An 18,912-nucleotide genomic window follows, 5' to 3' on the forward strand; every position below is an offset into this window, starting at 1 on the left:
AAGAAGGCAGTGCTATACTCACTAACTTTTACTATGACTGAGTGTGCGCGCGTGTGCTGCCGAATGTGCTGTGTTTCTCTCTTCCCTTTCTGCTCTCTATCTTTCATCTCCCCCATCCCTCTCCCGTGCGCAGTGTTGCAAACCGGCTGCCTGTAGGCTGGTTAACCTCCCTGCCGTTTTTCCCCTCTATTTTCCTTCCTTGAGGTAGTAAATTGTTGTAACAACAATGGCTACATTAGTAGTAACGGTAGGTAGCAGACCACGGACATTCACTACCTCTCGTTGCTTCTAAAGTAGTAAACGTCTGTGGTATACTACACTGTAAAAAAAAATGTCTCGGTACACAGCAAAAGCTGCTGGTAAATCGTTGCCGGAGGCATTCTGTAAATGAGTAACAGCAGGCTCCGTATCACGAAGTCTCTGTTATACATTTTTCCGTATTCTCTTTCACATCATATCTGTATTCCTGAACACAGCAGATCTGTTATTTCAAACACAGCAAATCTGTTAACCCAAACACAGCAAATCTGTCAACCCAAACACAGCAAATCTGTCAACCCAAACACAGCAAATCTGTTAACCCAAACACAGCAAATCTGTTATTCCAAACACAGCAGATCTGTTATTCCAAACACAGCAAATCTGTTATCCCAAACACAGCAAATCTGTTATCTCAAACACATCATGACTCTGTTTGTAGGAATACAGAATTTGCTGTATTTAGAGGAGGAATAAACGGAGATCGCTGTAGAGCAGTCTGGCTGTAAATTATTCCGTTATTATTAATGAAAACAGAAGCTTCAGTAAAACACCTGGTTTCGTTTAATGGCTTTTCTGTGCTTGACTAAGGTTTTGTGTAGTTTCTTTGCCTTGAAGGAAAGAGTTGTTTCACTGAGCATAAAATAAACTTAGTTTTGGTAGTAACTTAATTTGTGAAAAACTAACACAAGCTTTTGTTGACCAGTACTGTCGAAAAGCCGATGTTTTACGGGATGGAATGGAATGTTTATGTGGCTGCCTGTAGATTCTCATGATTGAGTTTTATGTCCAATTTTATGTACTGTTTCAACCTACACTAATGCAGTCTTTATGTACTGTGTGTGTGTAAACCACCCCTGCTGCTGCATACCAAATAAATAATAATGCAACATTAACAAAACACAGATGAATTTATTTACATATAATACATGTGCTGTAGCTTGCTACATCACCATTCTTCATCACTTCAGCATGTTTATGCCTGAAAAGAATGTGAAAAACAAGTGATCAAATGAATGCAAGAAGCAACTTACACACACTTTATAATGCCTTCTCTGTGTATGTATATGGCCCTTGATACAAAAAGTAGGGGCACGTGGTAGAGCAAAATGTGAAAAAAAAAATCGCTTTGTTTTCTTTGCAATTTGGGGAGGGGTGTCCCTTTGTGCATCCACATTCGTGCTTTTCATAAACAGCATTTTTGGTGGCTCAAAACCAGTTTTTCCAAAAGGAAGTAGCCAGTGAAAACACACTCTAGTGCAAGCCCCTTGCATTCGCTCTATGCTTACGGCCTAATTTTCTGACGTACAAAAGTCAAAATGCTTGTCTAGAGTCAGCTGTGTATAGAAGATTGTCGGGTAACTTCTAAAGCAGTCCGAAGACACTGTGCACCTTTGTATTCACAATCCGCCTTCAGAATACATAGGTTGGAACACTTTCAGCTCCTAGCATCATTACACCTTGCATTTGCCGTGCTTGTCGATAACCTTAGATGCTGGGGGTAAAGAAGGTTCTGAGGAAGTGTAAATTTCGTTGAAGCCCGTACAGTTTTCTTGTTAATGTGAATAAATCCCTGTGACGTACTGAGGTGCTGAACCAGCAAGCTCTTTATTGTTAAACCTCCCAGCCTTTTCAGCATCTTTCGAGGTGAATCACGTATATACATGGGGACAACGGGTATGCTCTAATGGACATGGACTAATATTTCTGATGCAACTGAATAACAATGTGTGAGAACGACTCAGTGTAAGTGTTGAGTTAATGGGAATTGAGTCACAGAATCTTTCCTTTCTTTGTTTAGGGTGAGAGTCCTAGAAATGGCGACATTGAATATTTTTTTTGCATTTAATAATGGTAGTATCACACGAGCCTCTATTCTGAGATAGGATTGAAGCTTGGCCAAACTACAATGAATTTGCTGGAAATCGTTGACCACACTTGACGATACGTTGCAGATAGAGCTGAATGACATCTCACAAAAAAAAAAAACAAGACAAGCATTGCGAGAGGCTCCACGGCGAAAAATTGACTTTGGCAGTGATTACCAAGCTTGTAACTACTAAACAAAATAATTGAACAGTGTTTCTGACAGTGCGATCACTTTTCACCTGTTTTTGAACTTTATTCCATATCTCAAAACAGTTTTTTATTACTTAGCTACCATTATTTCCCATGTATTTTAAGATAACCAGTTGATTATTTTTTTTGTATACAGCTACTGAAGCAAAATAGAAGCTATGCACTTTACCGTTATTGTGTTACAAATTTTCATAGATGCCAATTAACTCAAAAGTCAAGCTCTAGTGGTAAAAAATTCACAAAAATTCTATATTATGAAGTTAAAAGAGCAAAAAGTTTGGAAGAAAATGATGTATGGATTATATGAATATCCCTTTTAGTCACTGAGAAAACTACCTAAAATCAGCAAAAATGCACAGGATGTATAGGGCCTGCCCGGCGCTCCTGAGAAGTTTCCCACTGGCTCTGATCATGCTCAGAATGAGCAGTTACATTTTCAGAAATATTTGTTGCTATTGTATAGCAGAATGCACGGGTGAATACCTATACTGATTTTCAACTTTGCATTCTGCTGTTAAGCTCTATGTGCCACATATAGCTACAAATTATGGCTGAACTTTCTTAATATAGATTTACCAGCGCAAAAAAAGACGGCACATATTTTAATCATGAACCAACTCGCCCAAGCAGCAGCTTTAGTGAAATTTTTTAAGCACTGTTTATTGATCACAGAATGTTTTTTTTCACTATGCTGAGGTGGGAGGGGGGGGGGGTTGAGGATCCTGTAAAAAAACTGAAAGAGCTTGACCTGAACTAAGAAACATCATGTGAATATACACTACACTTATTCGTAGCCAGGCGGTGGCACACCGGGCCCGTGCCTCTCCCCTCCTTCCCCCCAAACTTTTTTCTCCATGAAATACTTAGCGCAAAATTACCATTTGCCTGCCCAGACCTCTGGTTCAGATCAAAAAGGGCCCCCTCCCCCTAAAAAGTTCTGTGTATGCCCTTGGTTTAGATGAATGAATTTCCAAACCCTGTTTAACATAAGCATCAGTGAGATTAGATAGATATATGGGGTTTAATGTCCTAAAACCACATATGGTTATGAGAAACGCTGTAGTGGAGGGCTCCGGAAATTTCGACCACCTGGGGTTCTTTAACGAAGCATCAGTGAGATTGATAACTAGGATAAAATTAAGGCCAAACCTTCCATTTTTCTCTTTTCACAACATACTATATGTCCTTGGCACAATTCACAGTATATAGAAATCTCAATTGAGAGTGCATTTTCATGTGCTGGCTCTTGTGAAATAATAGCAGTATATTTTGACTACACTCCGAAGGACAAAAAAAAAGAAAACGCCAGGCTCATAATACTTACAAACAAATTAAATTGAAAATGCAAAGCCACAATCAAGATAATATTCAGCTCTAATAACCGGATATCATCAGAAAATGTGTATGATTCATGCTCACACTTTCACTGATTGAAACGCAGCTTCTGGGCCAACTTCATTATCTTTGTGTGCACACTTGTGCGAGACTTCTGGCCACCTTCGCACCTGCTGCCCTTTTTCGTGTTGGAGCCCTTTAAGGTTATCAAGGTGTGGTTCAAATGAAACATATGAGAAGAGCACAAGGATGGGTACAGACTCGTCAATGGGCTTCATTTAGAACACGTATGGTTACACGCTACAGTCTGCAAATTCCTCATCTATGCATCATAGACTTGCATTAATTCTTGTACAATCTGAGCCAAATACGCTGGCCCAATCATTTTCCTCCTGAAAAAAAAAAAGAAGACCTCAGCAAGCTTAGGAGCCAATTGGTCAAGGCTGCATCTCCGAATTTCATTCTTGCCAGTAATGGCTGTCATAGTTTCTGACAAGTAATCAATGGACTTTCACTGAAGTCAGAGGCAGATAAGACCCTTGTCAGGAATCAACAACTTGTGTTCCCTGCGCCGTTCATATATATATTGGCCTGTTTGATTGATGTAAACATTCCTCCTGGTTTGATAAGCAACTAACAAACTAAAAGGTGTGGCACTTAGTGCAATTTTACACACCCTACTAGTGGTTTGTACGCTCCCAAAATTTTTCCAAGGCTTCCTTTGAAAAAATGTGCAATGGCCTTTTTCAGTCTTCGAATACGCACAATCATAAAATAAGTCTTCACATGCTCGTGGTAAATATGTTCAGAATGTATGATCTGATGTTAAAGTTGGGTTAATATTAAAGCACAGCATTTTGTCTGGTGAGCTAGTTTGTGGGTGAAGGTTACTCTTCTGTGCCGTTCAAGGTAAATGCTAAGACCCCGCATTGCCTCTATGAGGTGTGCAAGATTGCACTAAGTGCCACCCCACTGAGTTCGACGTGCGCTCGTCAAGTAGGATAACGAAGTCACTCAGACATGGAGGAATGTTAACATTGGTCATACAGGTCAATGTATAAATGAATGATGTAGGGAACACCAGCCCTTGATAAAGACCAGACAAGGTTCTCACCTGCCCAACTTAAATGCATACGAATTGTTTACTTTTAGTAAACCATGGCAGACTTTACTGGCAAAGACAAGAATTGAGATGCAGTTGTGACCCAATGGCACTTGAGCTTGCCTAGGCTTTTTTCCTAATGAACAAAAGCAATGATTGTGTCTGTGATACTTCACTCAGACTATCAGAATGAACGCAGGTTCCCTGCATGAGTGTACTGAATAAAACCCAGTTGCAGGTCTGCCCTCATCTTCCACTCTTCTCCTCCGACAACATCTGTTATTTAAGTGTATAAGTATCTACTGCACCTTGTAGCTGGAGTTAGGCTCACACTCATGTTGTAAAATGTCATCAATTTACTTGACCTCCTCGCACAACAATCAACACATAATGATATCGACAAGGGAACTCACCCAGTGCAATGATTGTAGGCGTTGATGGCAACTCGGCAAGCTTTTCAGTGATGCTTGTTCCCTCCTGGATGAGCAAAAATATCCCATGTACACAAAAGCACAAAGAGATATGTACAGTTGCGGCCATTCCAATATATAAATCAGAGATGCGATCCCTGCAATTCCGTTTTCCACCATGGTTCCTGGTCTATTGCAGGCTGTGTGCACCAAGTACAAATTACCTACCTAGGAGCCTTGAAACTTGGAACAATTTTAGAGCAAAGTAGAATGGATAGCGAGCACGCAAAAAAACCTGCTCACATTTTGATTCATTTTTCTCTTTGGATTACAGCAACATCATAGACAACTCTGAATGATTGCAGGTCAATATATCAATGTTAGTGGTGATAGTATTGCTTAAAATTATTTTGCATGTGCGACAGCAAGGGACAAAGTGAGCAACATCTTGCAACAACTCTGGCCTATTCCCATTCTTAGTGCCCTCCTCACTGCGTCGTAATGAGGCACTACAGCCAAAGTGACGAGAAACATTGTTCTGCAGTGCATTGCAAAAAACTAATGCTTTCTGCATGTGGAGCACTCTGATTGCACACAAACACTTTTTTTCCCATTGAGCCTGAAAAAGGCTAGTAAACCAAGTTTGTGCACTGTGGTTCACCATGCGTGCACCATGCCCCAACACAGTTTTTGTTGCATGAAGTCTCACTTTTCACAGCGCTACGTTCCTTCTCATTCACTCTGTGAACTTTATAGTCGGATGCTTGGGGACTTCACTCCCTATCCTAGTGGCTCTGATGAAACAATGGCACCTGCCCGCACTAACTGTTGGCTCAAGGGCAGTGTATTTTTTTTTTCAGAACATTTTTGTGACTACGACACAATGCGGATAACCAAAGTAAGTTCCACAAAAAAATTGAAAATTGCCTTTTTTTTACACTATCTTCAAATGCTGATACTTGTGACAAAGCGCGTGTTCCGGTGTAATTTTAATGAATAATGCTGCTGTACAAAGCCACCAAAATTACCTTAAAATGAAGCACAAAGGCAAAAGATATGCAAAGCTACACTATCCTCCTTTTAACTTGTGTCCAGCAATTCATGAATTAGGTATTTTTGGATGTTTAGCATATTTGTTCTGTCAAAAAATTTTGCTGCAGCGGTCACTAAATTCTCATACGGTAGCATTGCACTTGTTCTTTATGGGAAGAAAATACATCGATTAAGAAGTGTAAAAAAGTTAAGTCTGCTCAAAGTTCAGAAATTGTGAAATTAGAAGAAAACTGATTTCAGCAGTCAAAGTTTAATTTTCCTTTATACAAAAGCAGCTTTTTTCACAAAATTCAACTGAAAAAGCTATTGTTTTGTGCTAAAAACCTGCACAGCATTCAGTCGATCCCAGATATATTGAACTCGAAGGGGATCGCGATATATGTAGTTCAATATATCGATGAGTCGAAACACAAAATATGTGTATTTAAGGCATAAATTAGAGCATCTCAGACCTAAAAACAGTTTTTTGAAATCCTAACAAGCACTTAAAGAATGATTCTCTCACAATATGATAAAGAACAAGGCCTGAACATCTACTTTTGCAAGTTATCGCACTTCATTTCACTTGAAAATAGTCTGTAAACTTTTCTCTCTTTTTGCGTGCCACCAAGTTTCAGTTGTCCTCAATATCACTGGACCCTTCCAAGTAAGCAAATTCAGCTCATTCGGCCACAACAGCGCTGAGTGGCACTGAATGCCAATGTAAGCTCCGTAGAGCGTTGGTGGCGAAAGCAATAATTCCACGGCACCGTCAACATTGGGCATCATCTCGGCATCCATGCAGTCAGAACCAGCGACGTCGTCTTCTGCTCCAATGAAGCCGCTCGCTGTCCGAGATGGTGCCCGAAAACACTAACAAGGCATAGAATTTACTGAGGCATTGTACGCCCTTGACAGCAGTCATGACGCACTCAAAGTCGTCACCTGGCACAAAGCCCGCAAAGAAACAGTTCACGACTGTGCTTTACTTGAGGTCGCTCCTAGCACCAGCCATGATTTTTATCGCTACGAGCGTATCAATGTGTAGCGCCGACTTCCAAATGATGATTTATCAGTAACGAGGCGAGAAGTACACAGGTCCACAAGCCACAAAAGGCGATGCTGCCCACAAACGAGCAAGCTCCCACCGTCAGCATGTTGGTGATAGCGATGTCACTTGTGGCTTTGTCATTTTGTAACCGACAGCTGTTGCTTTGGTGCGGAAAGCTAGAAAAAAGCGTAGCCTCCGAAATGAGCGTTCTAAAACCGGAAGCACCAAAATACCTCATGAAGTTGCACATCTCGAAGGCCACGCTTTTCAGTCCCACATGCCATCATACACGATTGAATGCGAACATCGCAATGAGATCACTAAACTTCCTTAAGTCATTCCACTTCGTTTTGGTGCCCTCGGTCATCACCATGCCCCCACGTTAAAACCTGCAGATCGCACATCAAGCATACCGGTGCACTCACAAGTGCTGTGCAACGAGCTAGATCAGCAAGATGGAGTTTCAATGTTTCACTTTTCAGCACCCCCTTTTAGTCACTTGCACGCGAAAAGGGATCGGAACTTGTCGAATTGTGGCTATAAATGATCATTATTTGTTAGGAAAAATGCAATTTGTGGGCTTTAGCGTGGCTCAGAGTTCAATTTAGCGGATGTTCTGCTGTGCGTGAGTTCGATAGATGTGTACAGCAGTCCCGTATTTTTGCATGGGAAATTCAAGGGGATCTCTCAACTTTTTGATATAGCCAATAATTCGATATATCATAGTTTGATATACCCGGGATCGACTGTATTCTATAAAATCTAGAACCTAAAGCTGTTCTCAACAAACCAATACATCACTTTCTGAAAAGATGTTACTGTCCAGTTTTGTACTAACATAATGCAACAAAGTGAAACTTACTTCAAATACTTGGTAAAGGTAGTTCTTGTCTTCCTTAAAATGCGCGCAGAGGAATGGTAGCACAGCTACCTGGACTGCTTTTTCTCTTTGTCCTTCGTCTCTCACGCGCACCACCAGTTCCATAGTATGTTTCGTCGGCGCCTCCTCCATCATCTGAAATAATGCAGGCGCACAGGCCGCCATCCTCTCCTGGAAGATTTCCTGCAATTATTCCAAAAATCAAAGTAAATAACAGTTACTTGATAATAGATGAATTCATCTGTAGAGATATTAAAGTGAAAACTGATTGAAATGTAGAACTATATTACCACCCTACAATTGAGTGCAACAGCTGTGACACGCCAAAAAAAGAAGACAAAAAACAGACTGGTGGGGAATACCACCCTGAAACTACTGCACCAGCTTACTAGAACATGTTGTTGGCTAGTAGGTTCAGGCTGAAGAAAGGTAGGGACGTAAACCACATAGACAAGAAAAAAAGAAGTGGACGAGATAGAGCATTGATTGCAACAGATTTTGTTTGCAAAATAAAAAAGGCTCCTTTTGTTTTTGTAAACACCAAAGCATATGAGCAGGAAAATGGCGTGCACTCCACGATTATGACATCACTATAAAAAAAAAAAGGGGTTCAGCGGCAAATCGCTGTCACAACCAGACTCCCTTTCACAGTTATCTCCAACATCAGCAGGGGGTGTGCTACTGTGCTCTTGATCTGAACTGGATTCAATTTCAGGTACTTCCGTGCACTGTGTTGCAGTTTTGCCCCGGTGATACCTTGAAACATGTGTTCTGAAGGAACCTGCTGACCTCAGCACACTACCACAACCCACAAAAGGACACATAACAGCATCAATTCCACTCTCCAGATGGGCAGCTATGTGACCAAGAAGCTCCGTGCGAGTAGGCACACTCGCCCCGCATGACAACACAGAGCAGACAAACGCATCATCAGTCTGTTTGCTGCATCGCTTCTTGTGATGTCTGAAGACGTGACTTCTTAGGCTCTGATAGTTTTTAAACAAAGCTCCACAAGGCTCACAAGGGCAAAGGGCACCGCCCAACACACTGCTGTGATAGTGGTAGTGCTCGAAGTAGTCGGTCAATGTTGAAAATGTCTGTGCGCAATGCCGGCAAGTGGGCATTCTTCATTGATGTTATGGCTGCAATGAAGGTAGAGCACTTATTTTGCTAAATTACATTCACTGGCTTGTGCACTTTTTCAGACCGCCCAATTTTATAATAAAAACACTGCTACAATGGTAATAATACCTTACAGTCTACAATAGTAGAATCATTCCAATATCTGGTTAGCATGTCAGGTTATGTTCAATTTCATATGAACATTAGCCAATGCTTTTTAAGCAGTCCTCTATATAAGAGCACAGTGAATATAAATATTCTTGACCTGCTACAAATGTTTAAACTAAGTTGAAGCAGGCGGCGCAAGGAAAAGAAATAATGACGGAGACTGTAACATTAACTGCACAAATTCTACAGAAAACTGCACCCATACTTGCGCAACTTGGGTCTCTTAAAAGGCTATTCCTGAATGTGCAGTCAAAAGTGAGCTTAGCATATGCTCCAACATTACACATGTTCACAACTTAAGTAATGCTATCCATTATATCGCTAATGTTGACAACAGATGTTCATATCTTGCACATATGTGAAAGCAGCTTCAGCCTCTCAAGTGCAGCCAGGTCCAATATTGAATACAATTACTTTAAAATTTTAGCTTGAAACATAATTACTTTAAACAATTACTTAAAGCTTTTTGTGATATATTGACTAATCAAACAGTTGATACCAAGTATGAATTGCACCGTAGCCTGCCAGTAGTACGCGCAAGAGATGGAAATGGGTGGCTTCAAGATAGGGCACCCAAAACTTCGCATATGCGATCGCTTGATTCTGTTGCCATACACCAACTTCTTGGGTACACACAAGGACTCCCATGCTGGATTAGCTGCAGTTAAGCAGTAGTATGGCTAAGTGACGTGCAAATTCGCAATGTTGTCGGGTGTAAGCAATGTGTCGTGCAATTCCAAAGAAATGAACTGCTGAGCACGCAAATCAATAGACACAACAGAACATGCATGCGAAATGCGAGCGCCAATCGTACCTCACGGCTGTCACTCAAATTCCGCCAAGTACGGCAAAATAAGTTTACACACAGCCAAGTGACAGTTGCTGCCCCTGTCGTCTCCTACACCTATTTTTGTAGTAATGGACGTATGACTTGCAAGCGATGCAGGCATGGAAAACACGAGTGCTTTGTCTGCGCTCGATAAGACGACAAAGACACGTACACGCCTGGTGTGTACGTGACAGCAGACTCCTGCTGATCCGGCTTACAAGTGCACCTTATAACAGCCATGTGCATGGGCACCGAGGAGATCACTAATGAGTGCGTGCACAAACTGACCTGTGACATCCTCAAACTACAAAGATGCAACTCAACAGCAGGCTTCACCACAATAATACAATTAAGTGACACTAACAAAGGAAAAATGCCGTTATTGCTGAGTGCAAGCAATGCTTCATATAATTCCGAAGAATTAAACTGTTCACTGTACTGCTTCCTGCATGCGCAACTCAATAAAGGTGCAACACAGCGTGCGAGCACTATGGTCGTACCTCATAGCCGACACTAAAAATCCACAAAATGCACTGAAATATGCCTACGCACAGTAATGTTACCGTTGCTACCCCTACTGTTTTCTGTGCCTAATTTAGTAATAAGGTATGTATGAGCGATGCAAGCATGGCAAACACGTGTTTCATTATTCACCTTATAATAGCGACAGACATGTTACATGCCTAGCTCGTATGAGCTGTGGCATGCGAGTGCACCTTATAACTGTTTATAAGATAGGTAATGATCGATAACGGTGAAATAAATGCCTACCTGATTGTGATGTGTGCCAGGTGATGGACTTCGCAGGAAGGTGAGAGAGCTCTGACAATAGCCGCCTGCCTTGACCACGTAGGGTGCCAGAGACCACTGAGCTGAACAAGTGAAGAGTGCGCCAAAAAACTTGACAAGTGAGGAACCAAACAAATGAACTGCTAGCACTACTTGGTCCTGAGCACGTAAATCAATAACAAGATGCAACACAACCTGCATGCAAAATGCGAGCACCAATCGTACCTCACGGCTGTCACTCAAATTCCGCCAAGTACGGCAAAATAAGTTTACACACAGCCAAGTGACAGTTGCTGCCCCTGTCGTCTCCTACACCTATTTTTGTAGTAATGGACGTATGACTTGCAAGCGATGCAGGCATGGAAAACACGAGTGCTTTGTCTGCGCTCGATAAGACGACAAAGACACGTACACGCCTGGTGTGTACGTGACAGCAGACTCCTGCTGATCCGGCTTACAAGTGCACCTTATAACAGCCATGTGCATGGGCACCGAGGAGATCACTAATGAGTGCGTGCACAAACTGACCTGTGACATCCTCAAACTACAAAGATGCAACTCAACAGCAGGCTTCACCACAATAATACAATTAAGTGACACTAACAAAGGAAAAATGCCGTTATTGCTGAGTGCAAGCAATGCTTCATATAATTCCGAAGAATTAAACTGTTCACTGTACTGCTTCCTGCATGCGCAACTCAATAAAGGTGCAACACAGCGTGCGAGCACTATGGTCGTACCTCATAGCCGACACTAAAAATCCACAAAATGCACTGAAATATGCCTACGCACAGTAATGTTACCGTTGCTACCCCTACTGTTTTCTGTGCCTAATTTAGTAATAAGGTATGTATGAGCGATGCAAGCATGGCAAACACGTGTTTCATTATTCACCTTATAATAGCGACAGACATGTTACATGCCTAGCTCGTATGAGCTGTGGCATGCGAGTGCACCTTATAACTGTTTATAAGATAGGTAATGATCGATAACGGTGAAATAAATGCCTACCTGATTGTGATGTGTGCCAGGTGATGGACTTCGCAGGAAGGTGAGAGAGCTCTGACAATAGCCGCCTGCCTTGACCACGTAGGGTGCCAGAGACCACTGAGCTGAACAAGTGAAGAGTGCGCCAAAAAACTTGACAAGTGAGGAACCAAACAAATGAACTGCTAGCACTACTTGGTCCTGAGCACGTAAATCAATAACAAGATGCAACACAACCTGCATGCAAAATGCGAGCACCAATCGTACCTCACGGCTGTCACTCAGATTCCGCCAAATATGGCAAAATAAGTTTACACACAGCCAAGTGATAGTTCCTGCCCCTGTCGTCTCCTACACCTATTTTTGTAGTAATGAACGTATGACTTGCAAGCGGTGCAGGCATGGAAAACACGTGTGCTTTGTCTGTTGCACTCAAAGGTGGTGTGGTGTCCATGTCGAACGCGGACAGCATCATGGGCACTTCGGCATTGGGGTCACTAGTAGCCGGCGTTGCGCCCGCGCCAGTGTTGGGTCGGCGCGGGTGCTTTGTTAGGCCTAGCCTTGAACGTACCCCGGGCGCGTCCTCGTTGTGGGTTTTTTTTCGCTTCTGTGCTTTAAGTCCCGAAGATTTTGGTTGCAAAAGAGTCTTAGCAGCTTTACTGACCTTGCGCACAGGAATCTTGGAGGCAGGAAGAGAAGTTCCGGGGCAATCCGGCGTTTTTGTGGGAGCAGATGCAGCCGTGACTGATGTACACGACGCTCGTAGCGCCCTCTTAGGCTACGAAGGGAGGCGCTCAGCTGAAACGGCACCGGCGGGTGGTGCGGCTTTTAATCGAACTCGCGACGCTCCCTTTGGGGCAAACTGACTACTTTAGCGCCTGCCTACAATTTGTTTTTGTATTCTAGCCGACACCACGATGCACCGATGCTATCTTGCACCCATTCTATTGGGCAGTGATGGCCGGACACACCGCAGCAGTCGTGTTATTTTGTGTGACCATCAACGCATTTTTTTTTTCTTTTGGCCTGTTGTGGTTGGGAAGAGCTATGGTGGTGCAAAAAATTTATCGGTTATTCAGGAAAAGTGGTGTAAAGGGAAATAGTTCTGAAGAATCGATGTTCTCGTCGCAGGTAGTGAGAACCATTCAACAACCGATGAATTCTTCGGTGACGAAGTGAAGTCGCCGTCGGTGTTCACCGAGTAGACTCATGAATTCATAAAAAGAACAAACGTTTCCCCGAGCCTTCCAAATTTTATTATTGGGCTTGAGCTTGCATGGTAGGCTTGACGGTGCGAAACAGCGTGAAAACAACGAGTTCATACAAAGAAACAGCAAACCGCACCCTTTTAAAATACACTTCATTACTGTGTTTCATTGACTGCGTGTTAATTGGTGTGCCAACTATACAACGCAGCTACGATTATAGGATTGCTCTCACTAAACAAGTCAAGGCTTGCAAGCACGAAAAAAAAAAGGAACGAAAATAGGAGAACATGTACACTGTCTCTTCTTCTGTGTGTCGTGCATTCTCACGATGTGACGAAAAAAAAAAAAACGTAAACTATTATGCACACCATCAAGATTCACATATATGCAGGGATTCTTGGACGGGTATGTTTTTTTTTCACTATCTTTTGTCAATAAAGTCTCATAGACGCAGTACAAGTACCTGTTCGCTTTCAATCTTGCAAGATTGAAAACGAAGTGCAGCGCCTTTCGACGATATATATATATATATATATATATATATATATATATATATATATATATATATATATATATATATATATATATATATATATATATATATATATATATATTTATATATATATATATATATATATATATATATATATATATATATATATATATATATATATATATATATATATATATATATATATATATATATATATCGGAAGCGAAAAAGCACGACGTACGCCGAAACACCTTTACTAATTACAAATGTTTCGGCTGATGGGCCAGCCTTCGTCAGTGTGACCACACTAACGAAGGCTGGCCCACCATATCGTCTCGCTTTATAACTTTTTATGGCAACCCGACTTCGCTACTAATAGTAAATTTAGCTTCCCTTGCGGTGAAGTATCATAATGCTGTAATTATCCTCTTCCTTAATCGGTAAAAACTCTGAAACGTTCTCTTTTTCTTTTTTACCGCTGCTATCCTTCTCCGCCTCTCCGAATATATATATGTATCCATACTGGCACTTTCCAGTGATCCTGCATGCAGCTCTTTTTCTCCATTGTGAGTTAATGAACAGTTTCTCTTCCTCATTCTCTCGTATTTCTTAGTCTATCTTCGAACCCAATGTTGCTCTAAGCTTAATTTCCTCATCAAAGCCTGCCCAGTTATCACACTTTCCGTCTTCGTTTTCTGACTTTCCATGAGCGTACAATGCGAATCTGCGCATTCCTTACACACTGTGGGACGCCTCATCTTAGTCGGCGACTGCAGCGTTGCCGCTGTATGTATACGTTAGCCACCCGCCACGATAGCTCTCTCAAGGCATTGTCCATGGCTATCGCTTAATTTTCTGTTCTAGTTCACTGTATCATTGTCGAACGGGGGGAATGGTCAAAGTTCAGCCAGTATGTCGCCGACAGCTCTCTCAAGGCATTGCCCATGGCTGTCGCTTAACTTTCTGTTCTAGTTCACTGTATCATTGTCGAACGGGGGGAATGGTCAAAGTTCAGCCAGTATGTCGCCGTGCACACAAATCACGGAAGCGTGTTCTTGAAGTACAGAAGACATACGTTTTTCTGGTGTTTTACGGAAGGAGCGAAAGAACGGAAACATCGACTGCTGCTTTACGGCAACTCCTGCTGTTTCCCATAAACCGCAGCACAGTTTGTGCTTTAAACGTCCAGTCTCGCTATTTTTCAGGAAACAGATGTTACTCTGTAGTTTCTACGGTCTGCTCCGACGTTAAAACACGGATATTTTTTACAGTGTACCTGCAGTTACTACTTAGGTAGTGAGTGTTGTGACAACAGTTTACTACCTCAAGGTTAGTAAGTAGTACCGCTTTCTTTTTTAAGAGTGGTCTTATTCCATTGTATATATCTTCCCGCCATCTGTGCAATAAAATTGGTTGTAAGTGTGCGCTTTGTCCTATCTCTCGGCTCTATCTTCCTTCGAAAAACGTTCCCTGCTCACTAAGAAAGTATATTTCTTTCAAAAAGGGTCCCTCATTCAGGAAAAAAACGAGCTTCGATGTTTGTTCGAGCGGAAGTTGGGAATGAGTGCTGTTGTGTAACCCATGCGTTATTTGTTGTAAAGCCACTCCGAACGCTCTTTTAAGGCCTGACTACACGTGCGCGTCGAGGCGCGTCAGCGCGTGGCAATCTGTCGTGACGCCGCATCATCTTCCCATGAAGAAAACGTTGTGAATGGTCGCAAAATGTAGGGTAAGTGAAGCATGTGTGCTGTCTGGTAATTCCATTTGTTGGTTTATCTATTTATGGTTAAGATGTTTATTGGTGGACACTCGGCGATGATGCAAGACAGCGACAGTCAATGCGGGGACCGACTCTCTGCACGATCTGCTCTTTTTTTTTTCCGAAAAGGGCGACCCACTAGAAGGCGCTGGAGAGGACGACCCACTGTTCGAAGGCTTTGCCACATTTATTTATTTATTTATTTATTTATTTATTTATTTATTTATTTATTCACTAAGTAATCAAGTGCGACAGCCTCAGATGCCGCATAAAACGTGCAAAGTGACCGTTGTTTATTATCGTTTGCGGGACGCTGAAGTCACTTTCACCACCGTAAACACATCACGTATAGCGCAGCAGATTTTTTTTTCCTTAACTGTGCACACGTCCAGATACGGAATGATTGCAAGTACCTCTATACGATAGCCGACGTCTGCAAGCTTTACTTTGTCACTCGTTTGCGGGGTCGCTGCGACCCCGAAGAACGGTTACGTTAATAATACGCCCACCGGTTTTATTCTGTGGCGTCTCCATCCCCACGCTCTTAACGAATATCCCGAATTTCGAGGTTAGCAAGTTGCTGCGACGTTGTGCACTCCAGCCGTTTTTCAGCCGCGTAAGCGTGTATACCTTCGCCCTGCTGATTCCCTCGTAGATCTTGCCGTAGAGCGAATCTCCGCCGCCCACTTGGCCCACGTCCATCCAGCAGGGGAACCCCGAGAACTCAAGGTGCTGGCGGATATTTAGCACCACCTCCTGGGCGTCCCACTGGTAGCTGATGAACACCGGCGGCGCCAGTGATTCGGGCTCTGCGATTGCATCGTTAGTTTTAGGGGTGAAGCTCCCTATGGCGTGGCTTGTGCGTCCCTCGCAGTACAACCACCAGTGGCACATACCCGAAATAGCGGTCCTTACAGTGTCTGCTGAATGAGGGCACTTGTATGTGATGAATACATGATGAAAAGATGTGAGATGGCTGTGCTTGGAGTTTTCTCTAGACATATGGACGGACGAACGCACTGACACACGCACGGACGGACAGACAGAGGGGCACACGGATGGATGGACAGACAGAGGGATGGCCGCAAAAAGAGATGGACGGACAGACAGACGAATGAGCAAACGGACGGATGCACCAAGGATCACACAGATAGGCGGACGCAAGAACGAATGGACAGACAGACTGACGAACGCTACGCCCCACCAATCATCATTCACTCCGTGGATATGCTGTGACTTTTTTTTCGTTAAGGCGGTGTAGCGTTTGTTGCCTTCGTGTGTATACGGTGCGCACCTGTAACGGCAGCGCGTCGTATCTTTAGCATGTCGCGGTATTCACAATTCGACTGCTTTTTTTTACATGAAATGTGTTTCTCTACGCCCGACGGATGCCGGAACGTGGTTCTGACGGGTATACCACCCGGTCGGTGAGTAGCAGGAGTGGTTTGAGAATAGGAAATGCGCTTGTTTCTGCAACCCGTTCGGGAGGCTGGTGTAGTGTCGTTGTCGGAAGGGCAAATAGGAATCCAGAATACACCGGAAAGGAAAGATAATAATAATAATAATAATAATAATAATAATAATAATAATAATAATAATAATAATAATAATAATAATAATAATAATAATAATCTTTGTTGTCATCTTGAGTGTTACAAAACGAATAACAGGCCCGTGAAAGCCAGACGGTGGCTTGGAGGACTTGGCCCGGCACATCGGCAGACGAGAGATGACATACATATTGAAAAGCTTTCCATGTAAACAATCAGAGAAAGAATACATGTAACTCATTTACGCTACATTCAAACACAATAACAAACGAGAATCAAATTAGCGGAAGCAATACTACCTAAACAGCAGAAATGTGAAGATAAGTATTGAAACATTTTAAACATATTTTACCCATAATGCGATAACTGATGCAGCATTAAAGAGATATTAGGCTCTTTCGTAGACTGCATTTAGTCGTTGCCGGAAAAAACACTGTCGGGGATGTCATTAAAACAATAATAATAATATTAATCATAATATGTGGGGTTTTAGTCCCAAAACCACCATATGAATATGAGAGATGTCGTAGTGGAGGTCTCCGGAAATTTTGACCATCTGGTGTTATTTAACGTGCACGGTGCTCTACCATTTCGACTCCATCAAAATCCGACCGCCGTGACGGGAATCGAACGCGCGACATTCGGGTCAGTAGCCGGGCACCCTATAGCTACTTCTCCACCGTGGCGTGCAAGAAGAGAAACCCCACCTTTCGAGATATGAGCACACCCGCAACAACGAGTGCCATGCCGTGGTACATATAGCTATCTCCCCGTTAGAATAAACGGTGTTGTGCCTGGCAATACTTTGAATCGAACGATATATACCTCCAGGTTTACAGATGGGCGTTTTAAAAGCACTTGGCCGCTGCTGAACACATTTTTTTTCCATTAGTGGTGGTCACTGGTCGGTACACAGCAGCAAACCGTCGCTCCCCTCCCGCATGTCGTGTCACCGTTTGTCTCGCACCGTATACCGCACTCTTGTCCCGCATCGGGGCGACCCGCATTTCTTCGACACGCTGAAAATATGACCCGACGCGCCTGTTGCCGCATTCGCGTAAAACGAAGCTTGTTCTGTGATGTGTCCACGTGCCCTTATGTCCTCCCTTTGATGTGATCTCGATTCACCGACCAAAAATTGTTAGCGCCACTCGACGTGTATATAGTGTGGCAGCTTCGGCTAGTTGGTATGACATGAAGGTAGTTATAGCGCGAGAACAGAACGACGACAAAGAGGCACGAAGGACACGAACGCTAGTGTCCTTCGTGTCCTTCTTGTCTCTTTGTTATCGTTCTGTTCTCGCGTTATAACTATATATCGTCGACGTGTAGGCCGCGCAACTATGTTTGCTAACTATGCAGTCATTTCAGATTGTTTCGCGGGACGTGACTAGTCAAGTTCAGAGCCGTATATTATATTCCCGAAGGGCTCCGACCAATTTCTTATCGAATACGTGCGTGAACACCTGCAATAACGCTATAAGGCTCCACCACTGATGATTAAATGACGACGCTTTCCTCCAACGATCTGAACGTTCGACGATCGGTGACTGTGCGCCGACATCGTTGTATACCTTGAGTCTAATTCTATCCCCGGGCACAAGCTCGCCCTCTAGTTTCCTTTTTACCGACTGCTATACGTGTATAGTATGAAGTCATGGTAGTCTTGGCTGCATCAGCGTTTATTTGAGGAAAGACCTCGCAAAACAAACGGGCAGAGCCAGTACACAGACGACGACGATGACCCAGAGTGGCAATGAGGACAAAGAGACAAGCGGATGATGGTGATTGTGATCATGCAGGGATGAGAACGACGTAAGTAACAAACGCCCACAATAGTCACAACCCCGTGGCAACATG

General features: G+C 42.9%; 2 protein-coding genes across 2 annotated transcripts in view; both read right to left on the reverse strand.

Annotated features, from left to right (window-relative positions):
- The window catches only part of LOC142774896 (uncharacterized), a 63,275-nt gene that overhangs the window by 5,957 nt on the left and 38,406 nt on the right, over positions 1 to 18,912 (reverse strand). Inside the window, exon 19 of the mRNA XM_075876041.1 lies at positions 16,133 to 16,311. Coding sequence (XP_075732156.1) covers positions 16,133 to 16,311 — 179 coding nt within the window. The remainder of the gene's footprint in view (positions 1 to 16,132; positions 16,312 to 18,912) is intronic.
- On the reverse strand, positions 1,151 to 11,848 carry LOC142774654 (uncharacterized). The gene is made up of 4 exons (XM_075875276.1): positions 11,038 to 11,848; positions 8,130 to 8,330; positions 5,188 to 5,251; positions 1,151 to 1,240 (listed from the first exon to the last, which is right to left on the reverse strand). Exons 1-4 carry the CDS (start codon positions 11,254 to 11,256, stop codon positions 1,221 to 1,223), a joined length of 504 nt encoding a protein of 167 aa, XP_075731391.1. The 5' UTR covers positions 11,257 to 11,848; the 3' UTR covers positions 1,151 to 1,220.

The sequence above is a fragment of the Rhipicephalus microplus genome, chromosome 10, assembly GCF_043290135.1.
Source record: "Rhipicephalus microplus isolate Deutch F79 chromosome 10, USDA_Rmic, whole genome shotgun sequence".
NCBI lineage: Eukaryota > Metazoa > Arthropoda > Arachnida > Ixodida > Ixodidae > Rhipicephalus > Rhipicephalus microplus.

Bases quoted from the DNA above. Each gene is read 5' to 3' on its own strand.
- LOC142774654 (XM_075875276.1), bottom strand. From the start codon at position 11,256: ATGCAGGTTGTGTTGCATCTTGTTATTGATTTACGTGCTCAGGACCAA. The intron at 8,331-11,037 runs GTAGGCATTTAT...GAATAATTGCAG, and splicing joins CTGGCACACATCACAATCAG to GAAATCTTCCAGGAGAGGAT. The intron at 1,241-5,187 runs GTGAGTTCCCTT...CATTCTTTTCAG, and splicing joins GCCTACAATCATTGCACTGG to GCATAAACATGCTGAAGTGA.